Source organism: Dermacentor silvarum, chromosome 9, assembly GCF_013339745.2.
Source record: "Dermacentor silvarum isolate Dsil-2018 chromosome 9, BIME_Dsil_1.4, whole genome shotgun sequence".
Taxonomy (NCBI): domain Eukaryota; kingdom Metazoa; phylum Arthropoda; class Arachnida; order Ixodida; family Ixodidae; genus Dermacentor; species Dermacentor silvarum.
Window position 1 is genome coordinate 87,854,512 of NC_051162.1, and position 24,878 is coordinate 87,879,389.

General features: G+C 43.9%; 1 protein-coding gene across 1 annotated transcript in view; it reads right to left on the reverse strand.

Moving 5' to 3' along the window:
• Positions 1 to 16,621: 16,621 nt before the first annotated feature.
• Positions 16,622 to 24,878, reverse strand: part of LOC119463724 (uncharacterized) — a 38,953-nt gene continuing 30,696 nt past the window's right edge. The window contains exons 5-8 of the mRNA XM_049656692.1: positions 22,279 to 22,334; positions 20,330 to 20,435; positions 18,841 to 18,906; positions 16,622 to 16,760 (exon numbers count right to left, since the gene is read on the reverse strand). Coding sequence (XP_049512649.1) covers positions 16,637 to 16,760; positions 18,841 to 18,906; positions 20,330 to 20,435; positions 22,279 to 22,334 — 352 coding nt within the window. The 3' untranslated portion in view covers positions 16,622 to 16,636. The remainder of the gene's footprint in view (positions 16,761 to 18,840; positions 18,907 to 20,329; positions 20,436 to 22,278; positions 22,335 to 24,878) is intronic.

Sequence of the window (24,878 nt, forward strand, 5' to 3'; positions counted from 1 at the left end):
ATCTTTACTCTAATAAAGGACTGCTGCTTTCGATATAGTATATTTGTTGCAATGAGCATATTTTGGTATAATTTGTTTTGACATAAAGTTGCTTCATAAAAACAAGAACAATGGTAGGAACAGCTCAAGTGCAGTAAAGATGGCACTGCATTTCTGCGTTTTAGCTAATTGGAAAAACAGTAGCATCCAGCCACGGTCAGGAAAGTTCGAAGAGTTCTCCAAAAAAGCTTTGCTTCCAAACTGTGCAATGTCCCGAGTGCATTGAAGTACCATTGAAAAAATATGTACTGATAGTTTATGGGAGAAAGCTGGACTAATTTTATTTTCGATAACTGGTGCATGCATTTCGGGTACTTCGTAAAAAACTGAAAATCTTCGGTGGAGCCTTAGCACAGTATTCAAAAAGCATCTAAAAAACAATGCACTTAAAATGAATGTTATACAGAAACGAGCACCAGCTCCGTAAGTGGTGCCTAACGGCCGGATCTCTATTTCTTTTATAAAACAGCTATCTAATCAAAGGAAGCGAGGAAATTATCGTGAAGCCTGTTGCCATACACACGGCATTTCACACATCCCAGAGTTATTCAAAAGTACTTGAGATAAAAATAGAGGCTCCAGGATGCGATCGCATTGACTGCTGAAGCAGACGCACATCGTTTTAAAGGTGCACTTTGTCACTTTATAGTATGATCGACACATTAGTAAGATGTTTAAACGTTGCAGTCAGTGTTAACTTCATTATAAAAACTAGAAAAATTCTACCCAGGCAAACGCAACACTAATCTGCACAACAGCAGACTACAAATTACGAAACTTGTAAGGGACCAACGTTCGTTATCCAAAAAATATAATCGTTAATTCTAGTGGTCTAATAATATCGGAGCACCTTCTTGAAAGGAACACCTGTGAGCCTATGGTACATCACACGAAGATTTATTTGTCAGTTCCGTCTCCTTAGTTCCCACCTATGTGCCGCTTGCCATTAACAAAAGGCTCCCTATCCACCGCCATGACCATGCTTCGCTCAGGCAAATACTTCCTGAAGTAATCTTGTACACAAAACAAAATACTCAAAGTGTCGACGGGGTAATGCCGTGGTAGTCTATTTGATAGAGCGCCGCAAATGCAAAGCGAAATACGTGGGTCGCCTACTAGCTGCCCTAGTTTTCTTTTTTTTTTGCATAGTTTTCTTTCCCCAGTACAGTCGAACCCAGATATATCGAATGTGAAAGGCATCACAAAAAAGTTCCATATACAGTAATACCCCGTTAACCCGAAGAAGAAAAAAATGGAAAAAAATTCGAGAAAAGCGGAGTTTCGAGATAGCTGAATTATCGAAAATATAAGCATAACCACTGCGTAAAGCCAACAGAACGCCTTTCCAATATGGCACCGGTCATGGCCGAATTGCTCACACAAGCTCAATTTACCATCAGCGGTACATTTAGTAGACCATTTTTGCGATATTATGTGCGACCCAGCAACCGACACGTCGGTCGTATATAAGCAATGGCGCACCTCGCACATATAAGCGCAAATACAGATGCATGTTGACACCGCGTTCAAAACCGAGTCACGCTAAAAATCTCGCGAACGTGATCGGTTCCCCCGAGTTTTCAACCGATGATAAAGGGAACAGCTGCCGTCAGTGCAAGGGAACAACTGCCTACAGCGCTCAAAACGCTAAAGACATGCCTGGGCGACCGCGCCCTTTAGATAAAGACACAGACCTAGAGGTCATTGTTTACCTTTGGACACAAGGTGGTGTCCAATGCTTGACGTCCACGACGTATTTCCGGCTTCCAAAATCGTTTCCGCAGTTTGCAGTCAGCTGAAAAATGCCTCCAGAACTATATCTCTCAAAAGCGTCATGCCGCGCGTTGCGAGCAAACGCCGCGGGAAAGCGCTCGCCACCGCCCTGCTTAGTAACGTGACCACCGCCAGCGCAGCCACACACAACATGCTGCCGCCGAGCACCGGGCTTCGAGGCATTGCCGTGCGTGGCTGGCGTGTTTACAAGTGGCGGTGCGCTCGCCTCTGGACGGCACTACTCTTTCTCGCACTCTTTACCCCTGCCAACGGTCATAGCGACGCTCCGCCCGCGTAATCACTGGGATCAGCCGGCCGAGAACTGCAGATGAGAGTGAAATAGAATCAATGAAACGACATCGGGACAAAATTACAGACCTGGGCTTGTAATTCTACAAAGTACAAAAAGTACAAGCACAAAAAAAAAAAACGTTGCGGTCTATGTTTTCGCAGTCTAGGTTTCGAGATATCCGGAGTTCGAGGCAGTGGCGTTTCGAGATAAGAAGTGAAAAACCCATGGAGTTGACACCTCGCCAGGGAAAAAAATTCGACTTACCCAGTTTTGAGATATCAGAGTTCGAGTTAACGAGGGTTTATTGTATAGGTTATTCTATACCAAAAATAGAAATTTTATACAAAAATACAGCTCTTCCATATACACATTCATTCGTTGTAAGCGGGTTCGATATATCCGGGTTCGACTGTAGTTATAAATTTGAAATGAACAAACAGGTAAATTGTTTATGGCTTTACGTAAGTTATTTTTTTATTGCACCACTTAATGTCACTAAAAAAAGTTTTCTACAATTTCCTTTTTTCGCTTAATGCGACAGCCTGTGTCATACAATGATGGGCTTTCACCAAATTATGCCAATGCTTAGGAGACATGCGCCAAGAGCATGTATTATGCCATAGCATTCCCTTGTTCTAAACGTGTGCCATGTAGTTGCACTGGTAGATTTAAGCCTCTCTTGGCACACCTTCTTTCTTGGTCAGAAAGTTCACCTGGGACACATTAGAATGTGTGACGTGGTAAGTGTTTTCATCTAACTTGTACTTTCTATGGAGTGCGTTCTACCGCAAGGATAAGTTGTCAAATGCCCTATCTAAATCCTAAAATATTCAAGGGCTGACTGTGACGTCACCTTTGGTTATGAAAAGTACAAGTTCGGTGTCCGAAAAGCTTAAGAATGCCCTCCATAGAAAGAGCAACATTCTGCATGTGTAGCGTCATCATACCTTGGTTATGAAAAGTACAAGTTCGGTGTCAGAAAACCTTCAGAATGCACTGCATAGAACAAGCAACATTCTGCATGTGTAACGTCATCATACTTTGGTTATGAAAAGTACAAGTTCGGTGTCAGAAAACCTTAAGAATGCCCTGCATAGAAAGAGCAACATTCTGCATGTGTAGCGTCATCATCTCCTAGCAAATAAAAGACTTGTTTTCATTCCACTCAGAAAGGTTAACAGTGAATGCGTACCGAGTGTGACGTGAGTGTTTATGCGCCCAGATGTTTTAGGAAAAGTTCAGCGATAGGCTTGGTGATACAATGCTGTATATTCTTCTGCGGTACTCGTCTGAAACGATCGAGGTAGGCAGCAAGCGCAAGTCACAGACAGGAAAGTTATTAAAAGTAGGCTGCTGTTTTGTGTTCTGCAAGGGCAATGAACAGAGAAGCTACTTGCCGGTGCGTTCGTCATCACCTTCCTTCACAGCTGGCGAAAACATTGCTCCTGGCTGTATCTTGAAAATTTAAAATAAAAGGCATGCGCTGCCCGTGTTTTGTTTCATGACATTTTTTGGCCCTAATTCTCAAAATTCCGAGGAATAACTTTGTAAAGAATGTAAGACTAAGTGTGAGAAACTTTAGTTGTAAGACATTGCTGCTGATTCTACCTTGAAAGCGATCGTCTTACGCGAAGGACAGACAAGCCTCTCGAACAGTTTTCTCGTTGGGTAACCATACAAATGCTTAGGCATTTAAATATACTACAGTCACAACGCGTGACAATGCATTGGAAACTTAAACATAACCGGAATAATAGGTAGCCATGTTCCAACTCCACCCGAAAAAAAAAACTATTTTCCATAGGTGGGTTCAGTCTCTGGGTACGGTAAAATGGGCGGAAGTGTTGTTTTTACTGAACTGAAATACCCTAGAGTACTGAACGCTCAACGTTCGCTCAACAACTAAGTTTGTTCCTTTTCCTAAAATACTCAGATACAAAGAAAACAACCGTAGGGCTAGCTAAGCGTTAGATTGTTTTAACAACTCACCTGCAAGATGTGATAGCTAACCTGGATAACATCGAAAACAAACTAACAAATGTTTCCTATCGCCTTAAATCCTTCTAAAGAAATCTGGACCTTCATATAATTGTTGTAGTCATTTGAAGTGATAAACAGTATACTGCGGAAAGCTCAAAAGTTCTTCTTCTTTTTAGGGTTTTACGTGCCAAAACCAGTTATGACTATTAGGCACGCCGTAGTGGAGGGCTCCGGATTATTTTGACCACCTGGGGTTCTTTAACGTGCACTAAAACTCAGCTCAGCAGCGCAACGCCTTAGCTGACTGAGCCACCTCGGTCGGTAACCTTGAAAGTACTTTACCAAGGAACTTTACTCGGAGGCCCAGAGGAGATGAGGGTCAGGTAAAGTCAGAATAAACTCAGGGGGCGTATTCAGAAAACGTTTTACCCTAGATTTGCTGAATGCTGAATATTTTATTACCTGAGGTGTAAGACCATACAGAATAATCACTTATGACGGAAAAGTTTCGTCATTTGGATCCCTAATTTTTAATAACGTACTTGATTTGAATCTGTAACGCACATGAAAAGTAGTAAATTTGCTGCCTTGTCTGCGATGGGATGCGAATATTACTTAATTGAGTAGGACGCACATATTGTATGTAAACCTTTTCAAACGCAAAGTACCGTGAAGTTGCCATTAAATTTTCACATTTATTAATAAAAAATACTACTGTTTTTCCATGTTAAACTAACCACTAAAATGTTTATCAATTGTTACAAGGAGCGCAAGAAAATTATTTCTAAAATTTGGTAAATCTATTCTCCATGCTCTAAGGAAAATCGAGTTTGAGACATGCCTCGTAAATTTCTCAGTTCCTTGCACGACAATTCACTGGTTCTCTTCCTTCCGGGCAGTCACCTAACCATCAGAATTGTTCAGTCAAAGTATAGGAACCTATTGCCCGCAGAAATAATGTACGCATTGGTCGACGTCCGAGAATGATAATTCCGCGAACACGGCAGAGGTTTGAAGCCATCCAATGAATCTGTCCAACACTTCAAGCTGCTACAGAAAGACAGCAGCTTTCACAGATGCTGCTGCACTGCTTCCTGACCACCTGCAAATAACATCGTCCGTTGCCGTCAATGGGGGTGCCTTCGCTCGAACTTTTCAAGCGCGCGATCGCACTTCTAAACTTTACATTTTCATGGTGATTTATGTAGGGATGGGAATGATTAAACTACAAATACTTCCTAGCCAAAGTTAACAACCTTTCCTATGAGTGAAGAAATTTATTGCAAGAGGAGGACCACCAACCGTCATTTGGTCATAGAACGCCCTTACGTTCAAGAAGCAAAAAAAGGTTACCAAAAAGTGTGAATTATTTCTAAATTTGTTGATGCTAATTTCTGGACTTCAAAAGGCATAAAAGAAAATTCAACACGGAAACGGCACTCTCACGGGCGGCATCTGTGACAGCCACATAGGAACATTAGAAATGACTATTCATATTGTACTAGGTTCTACAGTAAATATAAAAAAAAGGTTCTCGACCAATAATTCTTTGTAACGCTCAAATAGTCATAAATTCTCATCTGCTAATAAACATGGGGATGGCGCCCACTTACACTGCAGTGAATACAAACGTATTTTCTGGTTTGTATATGGCCAACATGTTTGCCTGAGACTTCCTGAGACATACCCACTCCCTTCTTATTTAAGGAATGCTACCAGGAATGAAATACCAGGAATGATATCAGGATTGCGCTTTCGTCAATGCTTTTTAAAAAAAGTTAAAGAACAATATATCGGACAACTCCTGCCTTTCCATCAGGTGCACCATAAGAATACGACCCAGCTGCAGGATGGTGATGTGATTAATAAGGGTTAATTTCAACTGTGCTATGAAAGAGTGGTGTCATAGCAGAACTGTATCGTGGACTTGACCGATTTATGAGGGCATACTGAAGGCACCTTCTTGGATCCTTTCCGGGATCTAGGAGTGAACAAAGCGTTCATACCTTTAGAAGCTTTCTTATGGGACACCCAATGAAAATGGTAAAGAAGGCATGATATTTTATGCACGCAGTTTCTAATAGAATGTGTATCTCCAACGGCATTGTTTCTATATTCTCTCGTTCATACATGATGATATCCGCATGTCCAGTCGAAATGACCACCGACACAAAGTGAAAGAGTACCATGCAAGGACAACTATGTTTTACAATTCCTTCTTTGTGATGACTATCCGAGATTGGAACCAGCTGGAAGAGACGCAAGTGTGCTGTATAGGTGTAGCAGTGTTTTCTGTAAGTCGGTAACCCCCCTGCTGTAACGCCTTTTTGGGCACTCACTGAATAAAGAATTTGTCAGTTCATTTGGGAATGTGTTGTTTCACATGTCATTGAAGAAGCAAGGCATAAAAAAACTTGCTAATTGCTGCTTCATACAATGAGCTACATAAAAAATATGGATTCTTCGCTTGTGCATGCCAAAACTATCAATATATTATCAGGCATGTCGTAGTGGCGGACTCGGGAAAAATTTGGCAATCTGGGGTACTTCAACTAGCACCTGAATCAACGTACATGGTCGTTCTTGCATTTCGCCCCGAATATTCTTAGGGCACTACAGCCGGAATTGAACGACTGTCCACGAGCTCAGCAGCACGGTGTCAGAGCCACAGGGCTATCGCGGCGGATTCAGATGTAAATGTAATAAGGTAGATAAGCTAAAATCAATACTTTTCAAAGCCCAGCAGACCATCATACACTGTAAGGTCATCGGCGTCTTCAGTGAGCGTTGGTGGTATAGTCGGAAACCTAACGAGGCCGTTTGCCCAGCTGTGAACACAGTGCCTTGACGGCGAACCCTTGTAGTCCCATGTCGAGATATCGGCACCGACTGTAGACGTAGCCCGGTCCTATACACTCATAACAGAGTGCGTGGTGGTCGGCGACACGCCAAACATCCATCTTCTTTGGGGCGTTAAGTGGCCTCCCAGGTGGGTGGGTGGAAATAGCGGCAAAATGGCGTTGCCATGGCGGGGAAACGTGACTGCGGGCGACGGCGACGTAGGCCATCGCTTCCGGCTGATGCTGAGGTGATTCGGGCTGCACCACAGAATCTCCCAGTGAAAGTTAACGTACGACGACTACACGCAATGGTGGATCCGTCATAGTGGTTGCTGACTTCGTCTTGGTCCTCCTGTCGTCTCGAGTAGACTTCCGTGAGCCGCGGGCAAGTTTTGAAGCCTGCTCAATCATGTGCGGTGATAATGACATAGTTTTCACGGTATGGACTTGACTCCCGGCTTGACGTGCGCGTCGGGTACGTGAACCAAGAAGCACATCTATTACATGTCACGTCGTAGGGACTGTAAAGAACCAGACATTAACAGCACTAACAGGAATGACCAACAATTTTTGGGCACACGTGTTCCCACAAAACGAGCTCTACTCTGAGCACAACTATAGCAGCGAGTAAGGTCGATAATCATCGAAATTCTACGGAACAGATGTGCCATCTGTTTATCATAGGATAGTTGAAGATTTCAGCGTAATCGCAGGTGCTCACGTCAATTCTTGACTGAAGGCCACTATTCTCGTTGTTCACTCACTCTTGTGACACAAGACTCGGCGACAAGAGAAACATCAGAGGGAAGCACCGATAACGTTGGTGGTGCGTATTGCGTTGTTCGATAACGTTTAACATTTGATAGCCGCTGAGAGGCGGGCACCGAGAAAAATAGAGAAGCACGCATGGTAATATGAGATTTTTTGAGATTTTGTGTCTTTTGCTGACTATATTAAACCCGTGTAGGTTGAGTACAGGAAGAGAGAGTGGCGATGAAAGTATAGTAGTAATGCTTTTTGTTATTCTGAACTAATATTATTGTATATTCAACTTTGCTAACATTCCTGCTGTGTTTCCTGTCTTGGTCACGTTCAGGTGTATATCTCAACGTGGACTCGTGATTGGGGCAATGCGTCTAATGTAGGACGAGAAGCGCATAAGAAACTTGCATATGTTACTAAAATATAAACCCACGAAATCAAATGTCTCTTCAAAGGATATTATCCTGCCTCATGCGTCAGCTGTGACGCGAATAAGCTGGCATATTTTGATGTTTTCATGCTAAGACATATATGTTGACTGAGTCACGGTGTTTGCTTTGAAATAACTTTTATGGCCATGAAATTGAAAAGATAACAAAAGATTGAAAGCAAACCTTGCTTAGTTTGCATAATTGACGTCATTGTTCTAGAATTTCAATCACAATTTTGGTTTCAAGTCAAACCGTAGCCTTTTACTGGCGTACGTGCCCGCCTTATACATCCGCGTCTCTGCACCATTATATGCGTCAAACGAAGGAAACGCTTGGGAATATAACAATATTTGTGCTTCGTTCTGAAAATCACTCGAAATATAGTTTAGCGGCAAGAATTTGTAAGAGTATTTTGTGGTGCCAGCGGCATCAGCTTGAGGCGAAATGAAAAGGGAATCATTGCATCTCTTGCGCATAATATTTAAATGGCTCCTGTATGACTTTCCGCCTATTGGTTAAGAAATGGTCGCTCCATCACCCTTAACTCCCTCATCCAAGCCGACGTCCGCTCGATCGGCTCAGAAAGCGCTAATGATATTTTAAGCATCTTAACTGAATAAAAAGTTATCGTCCTTGTTAATTGCTTTGTTCTTTTGTGTAGACACAACATTTTTATGTATTTTCTTATGTCTCATCATCCTGTCCACCATTTCTCAAGACGAAAGGGGCTAAGCAGACAGTTCCTTTTGCTAAACTCATTGCCCTCCCTTCTTTGTCCTTCCCACCTGCTAGCCATTATGTGGTGCTTCATATTTCCGCCTGAATATTTGCCAAGATGATGGACTAATAAAATTTATCTTCATAACCCAAAAATATGATCAATGAATCAGTCAGTCAAATAATAAATCAAACATCCACTAATCTTGAGTGCATTAACTCAATATTTTTAACAATGCTAAATGCTAACAAGTGTTACTTCATAGTACATATACAAACATCTTTGTCCAGCAGCCCCCTGCGTGACGAGTAAGAAAAGTTGGGCAACATTGTTCCTGTAACGAAGAAAGGCTCCTCTAACTATTCCTTGATTTGCCAAATCTTCTAGCAAAGAATGGAACGTATCATGTGCACCAATACAAAAAAGCTTCCTATATTCCCTTGTCTTTCTTGATCTGACTAACATGGGTTCGAGACGCGCTTTTATAGTGGAACACAACACGCTCTTTTTTTACGATTAGCATTCTTAAGGCACTTCACCTCCTTTTCTAATGCTATATATATATATATATATATATATGTGTGTATATATATATATATATGTATATATTACGTGTCTGACTGTTTTTCCACCACGTTGAGTCAGTGAGAAGCCCGTAGTAAAATGGTCAGAGAACTTTGCTGTTGTGCTAATAGAAGCGGTTGCGACTTGCGCCCGGAGTGAGCACCACCAAGCTCCTGGAACTAGGCTTGCACAACACGCTCGAGGAACTCGTGGAGGCGCAGCAAGTGTCCCAACTCGAACGCCTATCCAAGACGCGCCCGGGCAGGCACGTGCTCGAAAAGCTCGGCATTACATACCACACGCAGCATGGCACCAAAGTGGAAATTCCAAGAACCATGCGCGAGCAACTTTACGTACCCCCATTGCCTCGCAACATGCATCCCCAACACCACACGGGGAGACGTAAAGCCAGGGCACAACACATGAACCAAAGTTATTCCAACGACAAGGAGGTAGTATTCCCGAACATTTTGGAGAAATCCATTGGCGTTCCAATTATGTTTTCAACAAAACGTCGTTTCATGCATATGAGCACAAAATTAACTGGAACGCCAAGGCATTTCTCCGGAAAGTTAACGAAACAGAGAGTTCGTCGGATGCACTGAGGGAGTGGTATGTTCTGTACAACTTTCGTGCGGCAGAAAGTATATCGGACAGACTGGTTGGTGCCTCAACGAAAGATTAAAGACGCATGATTATAATGTTTCAAGAGCCGTAGCCGGCCACCTTGGGATCTATTGTAGAGGTAGCCGATTTTGGGCAATCTTTAACAAATGCAAGATTGTGAGCACAGATGGCAGCCAAATGACTCGATAGATTATCGAAGCCGCCGAGATTGCGCGCATTCGCCGTATGTGCGTAAGCATGCCATCCGTTTGCCTTAAAAAATTAAATTATGGGGTTTTACGTGCCAAAACCACGATCTGATTATGAGGCGCGCCGTAGTGGGAGACTCCGGAAACTTGGGCCACCTGGGGTACTTCAACGTGGACCTAAATCTAAGTACACGGGTGTTTTCGCATTTCGCCCCCTTCGAAATGCGGCCGCCGTGGCCGTGATTCGATGCCGCGACGTCGTGCTCAGCAGCCCAGCATCATAGCCACTGAGCAACCACGGCGGGTGTGTTTCCCTTAGTGCAAAAGAAATAGATTTCCTCATCTCCTAATCTAAAATTTTGTATCCTCGTTCCTTTTTTGCGATGTCATATGCAGCCAAATGATCATGTGACAAAGCCGGCTTGGTATCGGTGGATGACCTTTTTTTGTAAGATGTTTTGTATTTTTGGTCACTTTTCCCCTTTTAGTATCTTGGAACTGTAGTAATTCTGATGACAAGGTTATAAATCGTTAGTTGCAAGTAGCACTCTGTTCCTTGCTTTTCTGTTCTGTTAGGGCCGTCGAAATGCTCCGCAATCTAACCCCTAGTGTGCTATATAAACACGCCCAGTCCTCAAACTTGGCAAATGGCAGAATGATAAAAGTTGACTGTTTTTTTTTATTGGAGGTACTTTTATATGAAATGTAGTTTTAGTAATCTCTAGTGGATTACGCAGAAGACATCTTATAATTAAGTGAACGATATGCACCACCATAATAAAATAGTTGCAGAACCTACACAGTAAACTACATTTTAGGCGTTTCAGTCATACATTTTTTCAGAAACAGCTATTCTTTTAAGATTTTCTTCTCTGATACGCTCAAGGCAGCTGTGCCAGTCCTCTGACAGCGACAGTGCCAAAGTGCCTCAAGAAGCAAATCGTGATATACTATTTTGGTGTAGTTTATATCCTATTCTAACTTTTTCTCTGTGGCACTTCCCCAATAGAGAAGGTATAACTACTATTCCCGGTTGTTCAGCTGACTATCTAGTTGTTGACTAGGAAATACACTTTTCCTCGCTACCATGGTGTATATAGTTGCGAAAAGAGCTCTGCTTTCGGTTATAAAATCAAAGTTGGCATGAGTGCAATAGCTGTTAAGAGGGCGATCAGAAATATGCAGAAAGGGAGTGCTCATAGCTTATTGTGTAGTGTGGCCGCACATGTAACACGGGACGCTGAATCGAACAAAGTGGATGCTTCATGCGTGAGTACAGATATACGTCTTCGCTGAACCGTAATATAGCATATAAAAAGCAAGATATATTATACAATTTTACATCTGCCCACTGAAAAAGAACAAAAATTCCATGAGTGAGGAGCGGACCGAGAGAACAAAATGAATGAAAACGCGAAAGACAAAGACAAATAAAGGTAACCGACAATTTTATTTCTTTTATTTTTTAATTAGAGAGACCTCACAGGCCTACGAAGAGGTATAGGTTGAGGGAGCAATGTCGTACAATACAATACATTCGGCAGAAAGATATCTGTGCTATAGGGTATAAAAAATTGGAACAAAATGAAGAAATTTGCATATAACAGAAACCAGACAAATCGCAAAAAAAGAAAACGAAATAAGCAGATATGCATTGCACAAAAACAGCAAGAAATCAACAAAAAAATTACGTTAGAGGTTACATAGTTACATAGGACTTCGTACATTGCGCAATGTATGAGAAAAAGAAAAAAAAGATAAAGAAAAAGAAAAAAAAAGCCGTAGAATCTCCTCAGGCAGTTACCTGAATGATGCGTAAGCATTTCGTAGTAACGACGTGGTGTAAGACTGCTGGTAATCCTAGCACTGCATGCTCAGCGGCTGCGGTCGTCTTGGCGCCATTACGGTAAATCCTTCAAGCACGGGCGCAACTTTGTCAGCCTCGGCCATGTTTTCGTCGGCTTTGCGGCAGAAAGCTAAGATGTCTTGTATATAAGTAACATTTGGCTCCGTCGACGTCTGCAGGCGAGTGGATAATTCCTTCTTGACAGCGAGCTCTTGACCTAGGGGGTTCCCAAATACGAGTATATCCCGAATCTTCTGCTTGAAGCTGTCCCAGCTTGTCAGCTGGTGTTCATGGGTATGAAACAATCGTTGGGGCGTTTCGTCGAGGTAAGAAATAGCGTTCGTAAGCATGATAGTAGGGTCCCACCTGTTGTTAGTGCTGGCGCGTTCGCCGAAGTTCTACCGGTCATCGACGTCGGTACCGTCCAGGTCTTAGAGGACGCCACTGCAACGACTTATTTTCACTCAGCGTCAAACTTTTATTTTTGTGGTTTTGAGTAAAAATTAGGCCTTAGCAGAGATACAAAAGTACCTATTTTAATGCCTTTTAGCAGTACCAAAACTCATTGTTTACTTAGCAATTTTTTCGCTAAATGAAGGTGTTGGACATTGAAAAGTTTTAACAAATACTGGTAAGCCGAACAGTAGCCTTAATGTCTTATATACAAGCTTTTCTATAAAACAATTTTGGCTTCGTTTCGTAGAAGGTGTATTGCTCGTGATGCCATGACGCAGATCGTAGTCACGTTGGAGGAGGAAATTGTCTTGGAGGAACATGTCGACGTTCTGGCACTCGCTGCTGGTCATTGAGGAGTCTGGTATGCTGTAATATTTGTGTGGCCCGATGTAGAAACACTACTGATGATTTGGCAGCCAAAACGATTGCCAAATTGTGCGATCTGCGGCTCCAAACTGACCACGTTTCAAACGAAGCTTGTATACGCTAGCCTGCGCTGGCGATGTAACGCTAAAAAAACAGCTGCTCTCAGAACTGCACAGGTGGTCGGCACGCGTTCGTGCGCACGTGGCAATGCTCCCACGTTCGTCGTCGTTGTCTGCTTCCACAGCTGGCTGCGTTGCCGCTAATCATTCCAGCGCAGAATTTCACTTCTGTTCTGTCATCGTAATGGGGAGGCCACGTTTACGGGGGTAATAGCCATTGCTTAAGGGGATATGAGACATTCATTGTCTTACGTAACGAACAGATTTATTTTGAAGCAATTTCATGGTAATTGATCCAGAGTGAACGCGCTCGGGAAAGGGCTCATCGTCGACGTGCAGATTCTAGCGTGAGGGCTTCCAAAGGCCAGGTGAAACGTCATCGAAGAACCACGGACCGCGAGTTGAGGGACAGCGATGTTGAGGCCAAACCTCAGCGTCGTCTAGCCCTTCAGGAACCCGACAACGGTGGTGCACGCCTCGGCAAAGCTAGTGTGAACTTCCCCAGTGCAACGACCAGGTTTCATCGCAAGTTTCTCAACCGGAACTTCGGAGCCAGCAGCAAACGAGTACCACAACGTGGTACTCGTTTGTGCAATTCGTTCGGATGAACACCGAAGAAACACACGATAAGCTTCGCTTTCCCACATTTCCTCGACAAGGAATGGCCTACTAATTTTGTTTTAACAGCGAAGCTGTCTAAGCCCACTGTAAAACGTGTGCGTTTCACGGAAAGCCAGCCGCACCGTAGTTATGACAACCAGCGACGGCGAAGCTGCCGGCCACTTCGTTGCCTAGCGTTACCTCGGAGCGTCGCGCGCTATGCTCGGGAGAGAGAAAGAAAAAATGAGGGAGAGAGAAACAAATTGTAGCGGCACCAACGAAGCAACGCGCAGAGGTGCTGCGGACGCCAACCGCGCTTCTCCGTTTCCCCGTATTAGCGCCGAACGCTCGTGGTGTCCGTGACTGCAGCAGGCGCCTCTGGCGGCGGCTCGGCTGAGCTCTCACCAGCTGCGCGCTACTGCGCATGCGCCATGACGTCATCCCGCAGTTTCGTCTGCTGCGCGCCGCTCGTACACTTTGCATAACTTTCGTCCCACTTCCCCTACGTGTGCTCGGACTGCGAAGTGCTTCGCGAGTCGTTCCCCGATGCCACGGACCACGAGGAAATGCTTATACACTTCGTATAGCCATGACCAGCTAGGAACCGATCAGCTCCGCTGTGTCTTTAGGCTTGCGCCTCTAATGCAAGCTACCCCGATTTCTTTTACACTACACATACAACACATGGAAAACAAAAGCAAAACATTTCGTAAAAAACTTCTGTAGTAATAAATTGGAGAGTTCTCAGGTTTACCAATATTTTTCTGGGATTTTGAAGCCAGGAAACTTATTTACCGCAAGAAATTATAAATAATGTCATGTCAGTAGCCCATTAAATGAGCGATGATGTCGTTGTCGCATGGTTTATATATATAAAAAAGTCGCAGTATCGCTGGGAAGGAGAAGCATCGGTTGCGATAGTAAACAAGTGGACATGCAAACATGAACGCATCTCACTTGATGACCGCGGAAACTCGCTGTCAGAACGCTGGAGGGAGTCAGCGCGGCAGCAGCAGCGAGCGGATTGAGCTTCCTGCAAGCGCTCGCAATCACGCGATCTTAGCCGCGAAACCCCAGGGACGGTGTACTGTGCCCCCGCTGCAGATGGCCTTCAGGATAGAGCCGCACAGGCGGGCGCTCGCGGCGCAGAAGGCCCCCTCTCCCCTATCCTTGGAGCCTTCCGGCCCGGTGGGAGCTCGCGGCTGCAATAAAATCCCGACCCCTCCACCTGCCTACCCTCCCTCTGGAGCGTTGCGCGCAACTGGAAGACCTGACGCTTTCTTCCCGATTCCCGCCCCCTTGCATGCGCGACCCGCGATTGCCGGCTCACCATACAGCAGCGTACGGCGCGCGGCGACGATATTGTTGCTCGTGGACTTTACACGGAACCTCACGGGGACAGCGACGGCAAAAATGCGCCGTTATAATTGTTATCGCAATGAAATGCCAGTTTCACGTCTTGTGAACGAATTGCCGCACAGATGACGGCTTTCAAATGCGTAAGTATTTCTATGCCTACCCAACAAAGAAACCCGTCCCTACATCTGTCCGTCTGTCACGTAAGGCGATCGCTTTCAAGATAGCACCCGTAGCAGAGAGCGAATTGACGTTCGTGCTGCCTCTAGCTTCAACGCAAACTAAGCGGCGAGAACACAGAGCACACGAACACTCGGCGCACTCTATTGCCATCGCAGATCTCTATCATGATAGGGACCGCGCGGCCGCGAGCCGCCGCCGGAGTACGGTTCATAACGATTGAGCATGGTTCGTTGCGGATCATAAAGGCGCTAAGGAGCGATAGCGGCTTATAATGATCAGAACGTCATCAGCCCACCTGGCGCCGGCAGTATTTTGCTTGCGTCAGCAATTCACCTTGCGCCGCCGTCCACAGCAGTTAATGTCGTCACAGCGCAATCGTTTGTGCTGGATGGATCAAGTTTCATAACATTTATAATGACACCGGGCTGTGCGAAGATGCGGAATCAGCACAATGCTATTCGTACTTCGATAACTTCCCAGAGGAGTTTATGCATGAAGTTTTTTTTTTTTTTAACAGCGAAGCTGTTTAAACCAGCCATAATTTGTGGTTTGTATCAAGAAACTGTCATCATCAGCAATGAAGGAAGAAAAGGAAATAAACTTTCTTGCCCAGGCGGGATTCGAGCCCGCGTACCTACGGTCCCAAGGGGAGCGTCGTAACCACTAGGCTAAAACAGCCACGCTTGCAGAACATGCATTTATGCGAACCACATGATTTCGTTCGAGCATCGTCGTTTTCGTCCACAGCTGGCGCGTTCACACGTGCTCGTGCCAATGCTCTGTGAGGTGAAGAAGAGGTTTTGCGCGCTATGCTTCGGAGTGAGATAAAGAAAATGAGAGCGAGAGAGTGAGACACACACACATTCACGGAGCGGGTCTGCTGGAACGCGTTGTCGGCATTGGAACGCGTTGTCGGTGCTGCAAGCTGTGCTAAGCAACACCCAGTGAGGGCCGTAAGTTCGAGACGCGCGAAAAGACATGGTCATCATCATGAATAGTAAGATGAAAAGTACGCGCGCACTTCGGGAAAATGCTGGGCTACGATCGCCCAGCTTCGCACTTTCAAGCCTTGCGCGGACGAGTGCAAGGTTAAGCGTTTTTTTTTCATTTCTCATGAAATGAAATGCCAGATGCAGACAGAATGGCCATGCTACGAAGAGTCGCATAGTGATTTTTTAAATGAGGGCATAGCCAGTGTAATTTGATGATGGGCTGGTTAGTCGTTACATCTTTCAGTTGTCGTGTTAGGGCACCTTCGCGGTGCAACAACATTGAAAAATTATACTTGCTATTTTCGTATATGTAACAGTACGTGACTTCTTACGCATAAGTATATATGAACCTTGTTAAAAATAAGATCTTTACTTAGAGGTTGATTCTAATCTTGAAAAAAAAAACATTGTGCAAAATATTTCTGAAATTTGCTCTAAAACTACAAGTTGGCATCAATATCTGTATTTCATTTATTTCTACATTGCATTGTTACTTTGGCCCGGCTAGCTTTTTCCATTTTCTTGCACTTTTTTGCCGCCTTTCTTTCCTTTTCCTTTTTCGCGTTTTCCTTTTTTCCCTTTTCCTTTTCTTCCTTTTCCTCTTCGTTTCCTCTCATGTTTGCAATTCCTGTAATCAAAAGAGACTATGTTTACGGAAAACCAAGAGAGTTTGTCTTAAGCTAGCATACTATCGCTGTCCAATTATTCAGCACAGGGGGAGGCCACTAATACACAAATATAAAGCTCACATGTGTGTAGAAGACCTATCATTTTGTAATATGACACATAGCGCTCTATTGTGCGAACTTGTGTAGATACCTAAGTTGTCTCTATAACCCTTCCGTACCTTAACGTGTTTTCGCTGCTGTGTGTCTTAAAGCGTCATTTTATTCTAATATTGGACTTCTTTTACTTATGTGCATAACTTTACCGATGTTCATGATCTGTGTCTGCATCCAGCATATTTCTGTTTTTATTGTACGTTTTGGTGGTGCTTGCCCTGCGAAGACGTGTGGCCGGTGCGAATATTGGCGCAAACCTTCACTCCCTCACAAGCGCCGAAGCAGTCGTGGAGGCAGCTACAAACACCTTTCCGCACCTATATCACGCCGTGTACCCCACACAATACCCGCAACAATGCCCAGATTGAAATGCTCCGGCCATGCTCTACCACGTCCCTTGGTCGTGGCCGCTCATGAACACCAACCTTATAACTCCACACCCAACCGCACAACATTGGGAAGCTTCGCTTCTCTTCTCTTCCTTTTAAAATCACTCACACACACACACGCTGTCTAGCGTCAACTCCCGGGACCAGCTCGATCTGGTCGTGAGAGCGCGCCGGGCGGCCGTGTTTCATGGGGTCCTGGACTGAGAAGTCCACCCACGTCCAGGGCCCCTCGAAGGACCCTGTGGTTCCCATATATTTTATTAAATGTTTTCTTTCTCTCTCCTTTAACTTGAAATTGAGAACTAAAGACAAAAATGCGAAAGAGGAGTGAAGAATGTATTAAAAAGCTACAGGCATTTAGAAATATTTGCGTCCATTAGCAATACAAAATAGCGATAGTAATCTTCTCTGTATTATCCCTTCCATTCTTTATAAGCAATAAAATGAGAACTGCTAGTGTGTGTGCATAGAGCAAGGATGCAGTGTGAGCTAAAATACTTGAGGGCGTGCTACCTTTTGTGATGAAGTGCTTAATGTGATCCGCGTTACTTATTTCTAGATGCCCAAACGTGTCAGATACTACTGAGTGCACTAGTGTAACTTATTACTCGCCCCTTTCCTTTCACAAGGCACTAACTTCGAGGCCTATTTAAGCGTAAGTTATATTTTATGGTAAGCTTCAGCAGAAACATTCTGATTTGAAGCACTTCTGAGCAGCAGTTACAAGAAATAACAGCGCAATGCAAGCCTCGGTTAGTTTTTATGAGACTGCGTGATTTCTGATGTCACCATTGTTGCAGTCCGATTCAACGTGTACCCGCACTCAAGCATTTATAGTGGATTTATACTGAGTGCTGCCTAGCTGTTTGCTACGCCGTCATTGCTTCCCGACTTTCCTGAAATGTTGCGGCACCTTAGTTTCGTAACTTAAACGGATATGTACAAGGCACCATCTCGACAGTTGCCTCTCTTCTGAGCAGCGTTTGATGAGAAAGTCATTTTTATTTCCTTCACTCGCAAGAAAGAATTTATTCGTAGCATGTTTGCGGGCAGTAAGGTCGCTGCGCGCAAGCTCTTAGTCACGTCAATCATTAACAAATTTGGCGTGCTTCTTTTTTCAGCCTCAAAAAATTTAGACCGTAGCAGCTATCAATACGTGAATAAATGATCCAGATATGTCTAGCAGACTCTACAACTACTCTAATAAAGATACTACACTTAACGTAATATTGTTACGGGGATGTTGGGAATATTATGGAAGTGGGTAATAATTTTAATAAAATATCTGAGCTCAAAGTTAAATATTAGTTTAAGGTGATCAAGCGAGCAGTGCCCATTATCAAGTTGATCTCATTCTTGCACCAAACGCGCAGATATTTTAGGTCTTGGCACGAGTTAGCTCAAACACTCGGTATAAGAGGCTGTGCTAAAGAATGGTGTTTTTGCCCCCTCCCTCCAGAAACACGAACGTGAGAGACAAATATCGTATTCCGCTTAACCTGAGTGGCATGTTAAAGAAAGAAACAAAAACACGTACGCAAAGGTCTTGTTCATAGCTTGCATGTCTTGAGTAGTAAAATCTACCCGGTGTTTCGCGCCGAATCTGAAGCAAAGAAGAAAAAGTTATTTTAGAGCACTAAAACAACACGGAATTGTTGGAAACAAAAAGACGGTGTCATCTGCGCAATTGTGTAGATCATTTATAAGTAGGATTGCACCACTAACAAAGTTTCCGAATCGGGTCGAATATGAAAACTTGAGGCACGAGGTCATCCGAATGACCAATGTTTGCCAAATAAAAAAAAAGTGGAATACAAATTTTGCGCTGCGGCTGTTCGGTGAAAAAAAGGAACTGTCTACATTTATTCAACACACTAAATACCTGAAACAGTTCTGAACATACCGATATTTGCGGAGCTTGTATGTGCGTGACAACTGCCTTTGTTATTAATGAAACAAGGCAACAGCACGTCACCACACGGACGTGCAGCGTTGTGCGTTTTCAAGGATGGATCTGGGATGATACAGCCTTGAACATAGTTGGAAGGAGATGCGAAAATGGTGAAAGTGGCTAAATAAATATATACAGGCTGCCTAAGAGGTACTCCTTATCACTGAAAAAATTATTATATGAACATGTTGAGCAGAGCATGTCCTCTCTATTCGATCAGGAAAGAGCTCTCATCCCTTCTCGCAGCGGTATTATTCGGAACGGTCTTCACTTCCATCCTCATGTCTTTCTCGTGACTCCAATGTCCGAAAGCAGCAAATATTGCGCAATCTCGTAAACTGGCTTTTTGAACCGAATACAACTCGAATAGAGGAGACATTAATTTGTGTTGTATTCGATTCGTATAGAGAGTTCAAAAAGTGCGCAGTCCCCCTTTTAGAAACCTTCACTTTTCTAGGCAATATTACTATAAGTGTTTTCCTCCAGGTAAAGACGAACATGACAAAAATACACACAATGCTGAAACAACAATGACGATATTGTTCTGTATCAGAGGCAGAATGTCACTGTACGCTTTTTATTTGCTGGTGAAATGCCTGATGGGCCACATAATCCACGAGATGCTATATCTCTTTCGGTAGTCAAACGCCAGTATCTTACTTCTTGGCGCGAGAAAATGTTATAACCAGTTTCTGCAAGTACTTGTTTCTTTTGTATTGTTGTTGTGCACACTGATGACACGTCACGTAAGAGAATGCTTTAACATGCACTATATGCTGCTAAACATGCGATTGATATCATTTAAATGGCACGATTCGAAACACGATCCTATCGGACCTTTCTGGACAAGCTTCGCAGCTACATCCGTAAAGCCAGAGTAACGTTTACGTATAAAGAAACTTGGCTTTTTGCATTTTTCAATTCGTAATACTTGGCGTTGTTCGATTAGGGAGCCATGAAATGCACTCTCATTACACTGCCTCCCTGTCGTTGTTGTTCCATGCTTGTTTTCTTCAATTTCATCCCAATTTATATTATGTAGATAAACGTAGATCCTGAGAGATTCAATACTCACGTGCCCGCCGTTCCTCTCACCATGCTGCGAGGATTTAAACTTCCTGGAAACTCCACAAATATTACCGCGCTTGGCTTTGTGCAAAATGTTGCGTTTGTAGAAACATCTGCAATGTTCCAGGTATTGCAAGATTATTAATACGAAGCTCGCTTGCTGAGTTCCAGGCACCTTATCGTGCGTATCTAGCCTCTAACGCCGAACGCGTTTAACGGGATGTCGCCATCTACGAACTGTGCAGCGAAGTAGAAGTTGCCGAATTTACCATTTAAAGAACAGCGTTACATAGTATAATTACTAGAGAGATCTGTGGCGATAGTGTTTACGGCAGCAGCAAGCAGGGGGATTTAGCCAGCTTGGCATTAGTGGGTAGTTCATGGATTTGACGTGGTTTGGCTTCAAACGGCTTCGTGCCTTTGCAAAGCGATAATTTCCAGCAATGTCATCATCATCATCATCATCATCAGCCTATATTTTATGTCCACTGCAGGACGAAGGCCTCTCCCTGCGATCTCCAATTACCCCTGTCTTGCGCTACCGTATTCCAACTTGCGCCTGCGAATTTCCTAACTTCATCACCCCATCTGGTTTTCTGCCGAGCTCGACTGCGCTTACCTTCTCTTGGTATCCATTCTGTAGCCCTAATGGTCCATCGGTTATCCACCCTGCGCATTACGTGGCCTGCCCAGCTCCATTTCTTCCGCTTAATGTCAACTAGAATATCGGCTATCCCCGTTTGTTCTCTGATCCACACTGCTCTCTTCCTGTCTCTTAACGTTGCTCCTAAGATTTTTCGTTCCATCGCTTTTTGTGCGGTCCTTAACTTGTTCTCGAGCTTCTTTGTTAACCTCCAAGTTTCTGCCCCATATGTTAGCACCGCTAGAATGCAATGATTGTATACTTTTCTTTTCAATGACAGTGGTAAGCTCCCAGTCAGGATTTGGCAATGCCTGCGGTATGCACTCCAACCCAATTTTATTCTTCTGTAAATTTCATTCTCATGATCAGGGTCCCCTGTGAGTAATTGACCTAGATAAACGTACTCGTTTACAGAATCTAGGGGTTGACTGGCGATTCTGAATTCTTGTTCCCTTGCCAGGCTATTGAACATTATCTTTGTCTTCTGCATATTAATCTTCAACCCCACTCTCACACTTTCTCGATTAAGCTCCCCAATCATTTGTTGTAATTCGTCGCCATTGTTGCTGAATAGGACTATGTCATCTGCAAACCGCAGGTTGCTGTGATATTCGCCGTTGATCCTCACCCTAAGCCTTCCCAGTCTAAGAGATTGAATACTTCTACTAAGCATGCAGTGAATAGCATTGTAGAGATTGTGTCTCCTTGCCTGACCATTTTCTTGATAGGTAACTTTCTACTTTCCTTGTGGAGAACCAACGTAGCTGTGGAATCTTTGTAGATATTTGCTAAGGTACCTCCCTCATGACTCCGACAATTTTCAGCAATGTACGGTGCTCTAAATAATTAAATAAACATAATAAATTTGCCCTACGGCTTGAGTCGAACTCTAGCACAGAAGCCTTACGCCACGGACTGATGCGTCGACAAGTTGCGTAGTTAAATTAATCGTTAAAGAAACCCGGACGGTATAAATTAATCCGGAGCCCTACACAACGGCGCCGCTCATAGTCTGAATCGCTTGGGGAGCTAGGTTAAAACCTGACATTCCACAATCCTAGAGCCTGTTTCTGTATGGGGAAACATTTTAAATAAGAAAATGGGAAAACGCGCAGTGACGTTTAGCGGCTGTTATATCTTGTTAGTGCGCAAACAACCATGCAACCGAGCCCCTAATATATATGTGCATCAACGCGCACTGGCACTATGTATTATGTAAAACTAACGAGCCCAGCAGGTGGGCGTAGTAGCGTGCTGAGCTTGGCTACGGCGGCGCAGGAAGAAGCTTCATATCGGTAAATAAACGTTCTTACCCGATAAACTGAAGGGATGGTAATCCTGCCCATCAGATTCTGCATATAATCTGTATCTGGAAGATATGTAGAGAGTTTAGTATTGCAGATGTATGTTCTATTTTCAAGATAGATGCAGCATGCTTATACAATGTGCGATATGGCTTAAAATCTTGGTAATATTACATTTTGTGTAATTAGAAAAGCCAGAGTTTAAATCTTACACCGAAAACAGGAATTACTACACAGCACGCGTTAAAGAACATGAACATTTTCTCTTTTTCTATGCTGCAAACTTCTAACCGGTTTATGCGGGAATGAACAGACCAAAGGTAAGAAATTGCGAAGAAATAAATGAGTCTTAAGGTCATTGAAATTTTAGTCATTGAAATTGCGGGAATCTAACTCTTCGTAACTGTTTTGCTATACATACTGTGGCAGTCATTTTTGCCGGCGTGCATTACAACTGCCCCAACAGTTTAAATACAGGCTACATTAATGGACTGGAATCTAGGAACCTAATTTGCTTACAACAAGAGTGCTATACCGATATAATATTTGTTAAGTTCAGCAACAAGAATTTTCTATGGTGTCATGACAATACGACAGTTGTATCATTTAAATATACTAGTGCTAAGGTAGCGTACCTAGTATACAATCTTCTTTGTAACCGTGGGAGGCAACATGCCTCCTGCCCAGACTTTTTTAAGAGAGGCTTTGGCACAACAAAATGATGTGTGCATGCAAACATGGCCTGATAGATTCGATCGCACGCATGATTCTTTCGTCCCTAAGTGGCTCCATAAAATGCTTGGCCCAGTTTTCCCATTCTTTTCTTGCGGCAGCTATTGCTTTCTTTGAGACGCTGTGTTAGGCTGCAATCTCTATTGGCCCATTTTTCTTGTCAGATGGAATGTGACATTACTGCTACGACAATATTTAAATGGGGCCTAAACGAAAAAAAATGCCAGTCACTTTAGCATACACCAAAGACCGTGAGAACAAAAGTGTGCGCGCTCAAGAGACATTCATTAGGTTCCTTGACATTTTCAATGGAATGCGTTGTGAATTCTTATTACTTGTTTTCGACCGCCAAAGTTTGTGGGTCGAAGTGCCCTAACTGACTATGCCTTAATTAACTCGGCCCTAATTAACACAAGAGGTCATGGGTTCGATTCCCACCGAAGGTCGTATAATAGAGTGCCTGAATTAACGCCATCTTAATTAACTTTGCCTTTTCTGACATGATGAGCGGCATCGGAGTCAGCTGTGACGAAGTTGACGATGAACGCGACAGTAGTGGCCCAATGGCGAGGGGCCAGGTGTGGCCCGATGAGCTGCATCGGAGCCAGGTGTGGAAGATGACGAAAGCGTGAGCAGTGGCACGAGCGCGTCTCTGCACGAGGCGAGCTCACATGATCTTTAGCGAAGTAGTTCTACTACTCCAGGTACAAACCCAGAAAACGCCTGGTTCCGTAAATCTAACCTTCAAGCTCAGCCAAGGTGAAATTGGGACTTGACCTGTCACTACCGGCGGCTGCTGCGTGGAACATATGGGTGCCCATATCTTGAAAGAGATCTGTGATCTGTACAAAGTGCGCCGAGTACTAGCAGTTTCGTATGCGCTGTGCTTTCGACGCTTAATTTGCGTTGAAGCGAGATGCAGCACGAAGGTTAATTCGCTCGCTGCTGCTGCTGCGCCGAGGATGATCTGTGTGTTGTGGTGAAATTGTAGATGCGGTAGTTGTTGACGGTGCCTATAGCAGCGTCTGTGTCCTTTCCCAAAGCAAGCAAAACCGTTCTATCACTCAAAAAAGTTGGTTTAACCGTGTTCAATTATGGCAAATTTATTTTGTACTGCGTGCCGCGGTTTCAAGGCCATCGTCTGAGGAAGAATTTAAGGCTTTCGCCTTCAATCTGTGTGCCATGCATTGGATGCACCTTAAATAACTCCAGGTAGTCAATCCGAAATCACCTACTACGGCGCGCTTTATATCATCCATAGGTTTCTCAAGTAAACCCGCATAATTTATATCTTAGTTACCAATCAGTAAACCACGTAAACACGTTTATATTATCAAGTAACTGGGCAGAATAATAAAATTAAGCTCAGATCTTACACATGGCCTGAATATATTTCGTACAGCTTGGCCTTATCTATATTTCGTAAGTCCCTCACGAGTGGCTCCCTAGTCGTCAATTTGTGTCAATTATGGACAGCTGTGTGATTTTCCCTTATCTGGAGTTCCTGTTTCTATTATTAGCATGCAGCGTTCTGATACATGATGTACTCTGGCAATTATAGGGGCACATCAGGTGAATTTGCGCCGCCGTCGTCGCCGTTTCCGTGAAATCCCCCATAAAGTACGAGTGCGATAAGATAAGCACCTTGGTACCATTTATTTCAGGTACGAAGGAAAGCGTAAAAGGGTGATCCCAGAAGGTCGGTGTCTGGACAGGCGTTCTTTTCCCGCTCGCCCAGTGTTATTTGTGAAGGGGGGGGGGGGCAGATGCGTTTCATATTCGAGGTAATTTGCGGCGAGTACGAAGGCTACAAGAGCCGAGATGCATTGTGGCTTCGTGTGCACTGTGTTCTCGTGTGCCTAGTGTTGGAGGTGGCG